This window comes from Siphateles boraxobius, unplaced genomic scaffold (assembly GCF_051911475.1).
Source record: "Siphateles boraxobius isolate OS27281-9 unplaced genomic scaffold, OSU_SipBor_1 49, whole genome shotgun sequence".
Taxonomy (NCBI): domain Eukaryota; kingdom Metazoa; phylum Chordata; class Actinopteri; order Cypriniformes; family Leuciscidae; genus Siphateles; species Siphateles boraxobius.
Window position 1 is genome coordinate 4,187,221 of NW_027509130.1, and position 9,620 is coordinate 4,196,840.

A 9,620-nucleotide genomic window follows, 5' to 3' on the forward strand; every position below is an offset into this window, starting at 1 on the left:
GTCATTTTGTGAGTGCAATGACTAAAAACACACACCTGCAGTCTGATAAAAAGAGAATATTTTATTTTCACAAGAGATTAGACAATACAGATGCTGGGCTTGTCCGAAACATGAATCCCCTCGTACCTACGAGTCAAAACATGTTTAACACAAGTGTTGCACTATACATGTTCACTACCATATAAAAAAAAAAAAAAAAAAAAAAATTAAAACCAAATCGTCTGAATGGAAACCAGGAAATCAATTTGAACTGCAGGCTTAAGCTACAACAGAGCTGAACATACCGTATGTTTTCTTTAAACACACAATCATGACTTGGAAAAAAGCCAGCTCGTGACCTCGGGTCAATGATTCGAAAGAGGAAACATGTATTAGTTGGTCTATACACAGAAGACACTCTTCATGATAGTTTAATTTGGGCTTAACGTGTCAGATTTCACAGATATTAACAAACCCAATGCAATAATTACTGTAGCAGGAACCCTTTATGTACAAAACCAAAAGAAAACGTGATGAACTGAAAACACTATACAACAGCAGTTACAGAAAGAGAGAGAGAGAGAGAGAGAGAGAGAGAGAGAGAGAGAGAGAGAGAGAGAGAGAGAGAGAGAGAGAGAGAGAGAGAGAGAGAGAGAGAGAGAGAGAGAGATTCAGATGTGTCCTCCTGTCTGTTGCTGGAAAACGTCGATTGTGTCTTCATCCTCCATTTCCAACTGCGGAAGAAGAACATGAGGTTTATTATCAGTATTATTAATAAGCAAGACTTCCTGTTGACTGTGAAATCGACACCTATCCGCTCTGATTACAGTTCTCTCCTATCCCATGATGCAAATCTACAATGATACTGTCAACCCGGATTTATTCAGTGGGCGAGACGAGCTCTGTAATACTTCTGACAAAAATCTTGCTTTATTTCCTGAATCTTAAATATTATATTATATCTAAGAGCACACGTGATACCAGTATATATATATATAGTATAGATATCAGTATATATATAATATAGATATCAGTATATGTCTGGTATAGATATCAGTATATATATAGTATATATATATCAGTATATATATATATATAGTATAGATATCAGTATATATATATATATATAGTATAGATATCAGTATATATATATATAGTATAGATATCAGTATATATATATATATAGTATAGATATCAGTATATATATATATATAGTATAGATATCAGTATATATATATATAGTATAGATATCAGTATATATATATATAGTATAGATATCAGTATATATATATATAGTATAGATATCAGTATATATATATATATATATAGTATAGATATCAGATATCTGTCTAAATAATGCATTAAACTTCTAATCGAAATGGAAAATTTGGTGGGAAAATAAGGGCAGGACATTTTCCATCAGGATTTGATTGGATAAAAATAAAGTGGTGTATGATATGATTGGATAATTCTTCTCATTTATCAATAAAATACTCACTGGATTTGAATTTTGAACTGTAATAATAAAAAAAAAACTAATTCAATGATTTTTAAAATGAATATAAAAGGCAGTACAAGAAACACTACTGATGTATTAATATTTTATATATATAAGTATATATATATATATATATATATATATATATATATATATATATATAAAAATACACATATATATATATCTATTTATTATTTCTTAAAAATTATATATAATGTATTGTAAAAATGTATGTATATGCTCAGATTTATAATATATATATATAAATAATACATGTTATATATATATATATATATATATATATATATGTGTGTGTGTGTGTGTGTGGAAAACAGCTATACAAGTAAACTTGAATTGAATATAAATATATTTTTGAATTTAAAAAAATAATAGAAATATTTTATTATTGCAGTAATTAATGTAACAGGGTTGGAAAGAGATCTACATAATTATCATGAAAATAGTGTCAGAGTGTAATTATAGGCTTCATTTTCTTAATATGATTAATAATGCAATTAGGCTTTGTTTTATTAAGTATCGATTCAAAATGACCTGAACATTCAGGCTTTGTGAGCTTCGCCTTTTACTTTGAGATGAATAGAGTTTATTTTGACTCCTTCTGGTCTTAAGGCTAACTCACAGCGCACAGACAAACACGTTGGTTGTGTTTAGTCGGATCAGTGTGCGTGTCGGCGTCTGTTGGTTTGTTTTCACCCGACTGAACATGTTCAATCAGTGTCTGTCGGGCAGTGTGAACATGACAGATATTTTTCATTAAATTATAAACCCAACAGCCAACATGTTTGTTGCCGTTTGTCTGTGGGCTGTGAATTGTTAACCCTTTAAACACACACACACACACACACACACACACACACACACACACACACACACACACACACACACACACACACACACACACACACACACACACACACACACACACACACAGAGTGATGTCATACCTGTGCGGGCGTGTCTGTTTCATTGATTGGCTGTCCGTCAAACCGGAATCGAATCTGCCTCATTGTCAGTCCCTGCAAAAACACTCGAGCACATCAGTGTTTCTCACACAGCAACACGCCACATCTGTGCTGCTCATACACTGGTACACACCACATCTTATCAACATGTTGAATTAGCTTCAGTTTTCATTTTAAGTTTTGTTATATTTTAGTAATTTTGTAATGAGCTTTTGACATTTTTATTAGTTTTGGTTTATTTTAAATATTAATATTTAGGTTTAATTTGTTTGCATTTTATTTGATATTATATTATATACTAGTTTTAATTAATATGTTAAATTAGCCTCAGTTGTCATTTCATTTTTTTTTATATTTTAGTAATTTTGTAATGAGTTTTGACATTTTTATTAGTTTTGGTTTATTTTAAATATTAATATTTAGGTTTAATTTATTTTATATTATATACTAGTTTTTATTAATATGTCGTATTAGCTTCAGTTTTCATTTTAAGTTTTATTTTTTTAATAATGAGCTTTTGTTTGGTTTATTTTAAATATTAATGTTCAGGTTGAACTTATTTTTATTTATCAGTTATTAATGGTAAATATTTAGTTATTTTAATTTTAAATTCTGATGAAATTCTTTGGCAATTAACTGAAATCAGTTACTTTTTTTCATCTAATATAAATATGTTTTATTTTAATTTAATTTATTTCAACTTTATTTCAATTAACAATAATGTGTTAATAGTATTAGTTAGCGATAATAACCTGCTGAAAACCGAATAAATCCCAATGAATTACTCAATTAGACTTTTTTAATCTATTATTTACATTTTATTTTTTTCTTAATAATAACCAGAAAACTGAATATATCCTGAATGAATTACACAAGTAGACTTGATCTTTTTTAATGAATCGATTGGCAAATCACTCTGAAAAGAAAGCAACGTTAAAATCTGAAGGTGATTTGATACGTGTTGTGTGGTTTCCTCGGGGCAGTGAACGCTGTCCTACTTCTGCCGGCCAAACTCACAGCGCCACAATGAGATTAAACCCTGCGCCTCTGCCAGGAAAACATGTTCCCGACCTAAAGATCACGAGGAGCATCTTAACGCCGTGTGTTTGCAGCGTTGATGAACCCTGTGTGTGTGCACGGATGTGAACGCCAGTCCTGTGTCTCTTCCTTCGCTCCTGAAGCCTCTCCGTCACGGCTGAGCAGGACCATTACCCGGACGCCAGGGAGTGATAAAGCCACAGACGGCGAGGCGTGGAGGAAGTGATTGATCAGGCTGAAGAGCTTTAGTGCTGGAAGATCTCACTCATATTCATGTGTCCTGCTTCAGTCCATCCTCAACGTCTTTTATTGTTGTTATAATGACAGACAGACTCAGGATTCGTCTAAACAATGCTCTTGGATATTATCTATCAAACATTAGTCATCCTTATTCGTGCGATTTGTAAAATGTACATACATAAACAAACAAATGTTTAGTTTACAACTGCATCTGTTTCGTATCTAAGCTTTTAATCATAGTGTTCTCTCATTGTTTCATTTTAAAAACTCCCTGTGGTAAAAATCAAGCTTTTAATGTTGTTTATATGTCCATGTGGTGTTTTTAATATGCTTTAAGGCAAAGCATGTGTAAATTCATAAGTCGACAGCATTGCTGAGTATTTTCTCCTTAAAACTGCAGTGAACCAAAGACAGTCTCAAAAACACGCTTTGAAATCGCGGGCGTTTCTGACGTCGCAAACTACCTTGTGACCAATCAGATCAACGTGTGATCGTCAACCAGTGGATCTCTGAGTGAGTGTAGGCGGGGCTCATTTGCATATTCATAGAAATGCGTATACTAAATGAGGCAAGATTGTAAAGTTACATTCAAGCTATTTTAAAGCATGAATACCTTTTTTCAGGGAAAAAACATTTAAATATGTAATTTTGGTGATCAAAGATGAGTTTTAAGGGACAGAATTACTGACTACAGAAGGACTTTAAACGATTTCCATAAGGAAAGGAGACCAAGGACCGTAGGACATAAAGATGCTAAGATGATGCTTAAAATATTAAAAGCATGCCTTAAAAACCCTTTATCACCACATGAATGTATCCCAAGTGGCATTTCATTATTGAGTATATCTTTGAAATACTGTATGTTGTCACGCTGTTGCATTGTTTTGTGAGGGTGAAAAGGTCCGAGGTGCAATAAAACGAGAGCACAGAATAGAGCGCAAGAGACGGATCCGGTAGTAAAAACTCCATTCACTTTCTCCACAGGGAAATCGACTTTTAAACGATAACTTAGAAATCTTTAAAGCCAGCCCTACTGTGAGCTACGAGGCTTTTAATCGATGATATTTGCTTCTGCTGTATCATTCCGTAACATTATTTTGCATTAGCCCTCATTACTTAAACTAATTTTTTTAAAATCATGTTAAAATGTGCAATTTGTGGTGACAAACTACATTATGATGCTGTACAGAGAATTACACCAATCAGAGAGTTTAAACAAGCAAGATATCTTGTAAGCTCCGCCCACTCCAAATGAATCAACGCGAACGTCGTAATCAAGTCGATCTTTCTATGCTCTAAAAATACTGAAATATTTAAATAAATGAATAATTATTAATAATATTATTTATAATAATTTAAATTTGATGCATATTTATCAGTAAACTTAAAATATATAGTTTATCATATTGTATATCAACATTTGTGATGAGTAGTTTTATGCTGTTTGCAATCCATCATGGGATTGAATTTCTCTCCCTCGCTAAAGCCGTTAGGTACAGTCTCGTACCTTTGTGTTTTTGTCCGATTAACAAATACTGTTTTGCTTCAAATCAAAGTTTGTAATGTTGTGATTCTCCTCGCAGATGATTGTCTCGGTTCATGGCTTACAACTCTGATTTGGACTTTTTTTAAATGATACTGTTAATTGGTGTATAATTAGTGCATTTCTCTTTTTTGTATGAGAAATGTACTCATAATCTTTTTTTAAATCTCATGAGAAAATATTTTCTAAATGTCATAATCATTTGTTATCAAACAAGTATTCATTACTTCAATGAGCTCATTGTATCTGCATTAAATTATTACATTCTTAAATTAATACATTTTTAGCTAACTGTGATTTGTATATGTACATTTCTGAAATACAGTCACCTCTGATAGCAGATCACTCTAAATTGTAATATGCACTTTCTGTAAAGCTGCTTAGAAATGATGTGTATTGTGAAAAGCGCTATACAAATAAACATGAATTGAATTGTATGTTGTTTTGTATATTTAAAAAAAGGTGTAATAATAAATGCAGTTTAATTACAAAAAAAAATGTTTCTGCACAGAATTACCAATTTAAACAAAACTTAATTTCTAATAATATTTAATGTTGTATTGTTGTTGTTCTTGTGTTGACAAACAAGGAAACTTCTACTGTATGTCTTCAGTGTAGCAGTGCAGAAACTACGATGGGCTTGTGTAAACCTCTTCTATATTTTGCACACAAACTCTAATATGTGCCGCCAGGACTTCAAAATGCCGTCGGGACGACAAGTTGTCAAACCCTGTAGCCGAGAAGCACTCAGAGAGGAGAGTGTGCGACTTTCTTTAACGTGTGTGTGTGTCGTGATGACCTCACCTGTCTCTCACAGTAGGCCTTCATGAGTTTGCTGAGGGGTGTGTGTCTCTTGATTTTGAACTGGACCACGGACCCGTCCTGTCCCGCCACCTTCAGGTTGATGTGGTCGTTGTTCTCTGTCTTCACCCCCTCCTGAGAACACAAAAGATCATATCACGATAATATGAGATATTTTACATCACTCTTCCTTGCATGTTTCACATGCACCTCATTTGTAATTATTAAATGTAATTATGCATTAAATATCAGACAATATACACAGAAAGTACAATGTCTCATCTATAATCTAGGTATGAAAGGAACTGTTTGTAGTTTGATGATTAAAACAGAATGAATGTGAGTCACGTGACAATAACATTGCAAAGGAACGCAACAGACTATCATGTGATTATTGAGGCGACTATAAAAACTAGTTTCATCCTTTAAAAGGAACCCCGTGTATTAAGACTTATGCCTTACTAGATTACCGTTGCCCCAAAGTATACAGATATAATATACAATTCACAAAATATGTCTAAGGATACGTTTACACGACAACGATACGCTTAAAACTGAGAAGTTTTTCCTTTGAGTTTTCTGCGTAGACGACACTATTGTCAGAACGATCCACGAAAACGACTAAAAACACTGTATTCTGCTGCCTGGCCATTAGAAGGCGATGAAACACTATAGACTGAACACGTAATACAAATGTGCATGAAGTCACCGTTTTTGTTGTTTACACGGAGACCGTTTTCAAAAAATTGCACTTTGAAACTCGTTTTCAAAAGTTTGCGCTTTCAGGCACCCAAAACGCCGTTGTCGTGTAAACGAACGGTCAAAACGCATAAAAAGTTTTATGTTTTTAGTTGAAAACGGTGTCGTGTTAACAGCCTCTTAGCTGTTATAAAATTTGGATAAATAGGTTGACATTGCAATGCATTCTGGGTAATGAGTGGCATTAAATGGTTGCACCGATCTCGGCTCCGTTATCTTGATCCCACTGTGTTAAAAAAAATATCATCTGTTTAACAATTTTTATTTTTCAATTTGACCCAGAGCGCAAAATTAGCGAGGATGAAAACTTCGAAGACGTTTAATATCGATTAAATCAAAACGAAGACGATCGGAGGCGAGAGGTGGGGCAAAATGGATGGTGTCTTTTGAGGCTATTGCTTGCCGATGCTAACCGAGAGGGAGAGCGTTTGAATGTTTACCAGGATGGCATCTAGCGTTTCTTGTCTCGGGTGACATATTTAAAAGTGTTTTCCTTGGGGGAAAAAATCATCATGCCTTAAAATAGCTTGACTGTAACTCTACATTAGCCCCACCTCCACTCACTGCACAAGCTCAGAGATCCCCTGGTTGACAATGACACCTTGATCTGATTGGTTACAAAGTAGTTTGTGACGAAACACCATCGATTTTAAAAAGTTTTTGAGACTGTCTTTGGTTCACTGCAGTTTTAAGCAGAAAATATTAAGCAATGGTGTTGACTTATGAATTTGCACTTGGTTTGTCTTAAAACATATTAAAAACACTGCATGACCAACACTAAAAACTTGAATTTCACTCCAGGGGGACTCATTTTAACTACCCGGGGTTCATTTTAACTATTTGAATTGCACACGATTTGGTGTGTGTTTTTTTTAAATTAAAACAAAATGAACGTGATAAATTCTCTTTCATGTTTCACACTCAGTTCAGTTTATTTTATGTCTTTTACATTTGGAAATGTATTGCAGTAATAGACTTGTGCATGTTCATCTGTGTTGTTATTTGTGGTTTTATTGGCAGTTGCTGTGCTTCACGTGATGGATGCTCACATTTGAATCACATCATCAGCTCAAACCAACAGAAACCTACTTTCCACCAGGTCTCAGTCAGCAAATACTCGCTGCACACATATAACACGCATATATTAGAAATATATGTCTGATATTAGACCATTTCTCCTCATTATTTCAATTTGAATGCGCCTGTGTGTGTCGCGCGCGGTGTGAGCTCGCAACGCGCGTTCACACGTCTTCTTCCGGTGTTTCTGAGGCGGCAGTTACAGGATTTATCCACTAAGCGCGATATTTCACATTAAATATAAAACCATCTGTGTCCTCCCATGTTTTCACAATCCCTCGCACGACTTAAACTGTGACTAACAATAAATAATCCCGTCATTTTTAAACGCCACTCACCTTGGGTTTCTCGTCGGCCATGGTTATTGTATTTGCGTTTCTCTACGCCACCACACAAAGAATCCGCGGGGACGCGCACGTCCGCGCCCCCGATTAAAAAACAGGCCCTGCGTGCGCGATCACGAGCGGCGCGTCCGTTCTCCAAGCTATGTCGCGATTGGCCAGAGCAGGTCACATGCATCATGTGACGCGCGACGGTGATGTAATGCGCGAGACCAGGGAGCCAGGGAAACATGCACGCGCATTCGTGCACGTCTTATCTTGGAAAAAAAAGACAGTTGGACCAAATATGAATATACATGACACAAAACGATTATTATTTTATAGTAAATATCACATATAATCAGATACATGACAGGGAATCCATAATAAGGGTGTACATCGAGTACTGTGTTGTTTCTGAGGGAAAAATGATCCACTGCTCCTCTCACTGGAGTGGGAAGGGAAGCCATTTTGTTCTTATTCACAGATCAAGCTGAACGCACCACAGCCATTATTTATTAATAATTCAAAACGACTGTGAGGGAAAGCAAAGGCCTAGACTACAACAAACAAATGAAATCATTTACACTATTCTGAATTAAACCCCTCTTATGGTAATTTTATACCATTGACACTAAATATATTATGGCCATATATAAAACAGTTTATTATTACAATGAAACATTACAATGTGTAAAGAAATCAGTTCAAGCTTTAAAATCACAAAGAAATCCATAATTACACCATAGTTTAAAAGGAATAGCATTAAAAGCAAGTTTTTGCAACCCCTGACCCTAACATAAAAGCAATATTTTAAGCTATAACACTATTTATAATAACATGATATAAACATGGACATTTTTTTTGCACTATAGGGATGCACAATATATCAGCCACCATATCGATATCGGTTGATATATGTTCATTGTTATAATTATTGACTCGATAATAAAATGTGTCTATATTAAAGCCAATAATGGCATATTCCTTTAACTGAGGCTCTTCATAAAATTATAATGAGAACATTGTGTGTTTGTGACATGGCTTTTAATGATGAGACTTTTGTTTTTGTAATCAGGCTGTCAAAAATTATATAAAAAAATTATTTAGATTTATCGGCCAGTTATCAGCTTTCAAAGGAATCATCAGTTATCGGTATTAGCAAAAATTTTAATTTCTGTGCATCCCTATTATTCTTATCAGATATGTTTAATTAAAATAGCTTGAATTGTCATCAGATCACTGAAAATCCTTTAGAGAACAACAACACATGCGATTTGTAAATATTTAAAAAACAAAAGTCTTATTTTACCTTTCTTCATCTTTATGGAAATATGACAAACATTTGTGATTGGTATGTATTGTTATTAAACACTACTGTT

At 34.1% G+C, this 9,620-nt stretch overlaps 1 protein-coding gene across 1 annotated transcript; it reads right to left on the reverse strand.

Moving 5' to 3' along the window:
* Positions 1–41: 41 nt before the first annotated feature.
* sumo2b (small ubiquitin like modifier 2b) lies at positions 42–8,410 on the reverse strand. Its single transcript, XM_077202126.1, has 4 exons — positions 8,257–8,410; positions 6,086–6,217; positions 2,443–2,514; positions 42–713 (listed from the first exon to the last, which is right to left on the reverse strand). The coding sequence occupies exons 1-4, from the start codon at positions 8,275–8,277 to the stop codon at positions 651–653; spliced, it is 288 nt and encodes a 95-aa protein (XP_077058241.1). The 5' UTR covers positions 8,278–8,410; the 3' UTR covers positions 42–650.
* Positions 8,411–9,620: the final 1,210 nt, after the last annotated feature.

Coding starts and splice junctions, on each gene's coding strand:
- sumo2b (XM_077202126.1), bottom strand. CDS start 8,277: ATGGCCGACGAGAAACCCAAG. Junction 6,218..8,256: donor TGGCCGACGAGAAACCCAAG/GTGAGTGGCGTT, acceptor TTGTGTTCTCAG/GAGGGGGTGAAGACAGAGAA. Junction 714..2,442: donor AAACAGACACGCCCGCACAG/GTATGACATCAC, acceptor CTTCTTCCGCAG/TTGGAAATGGAGGATGAAGA.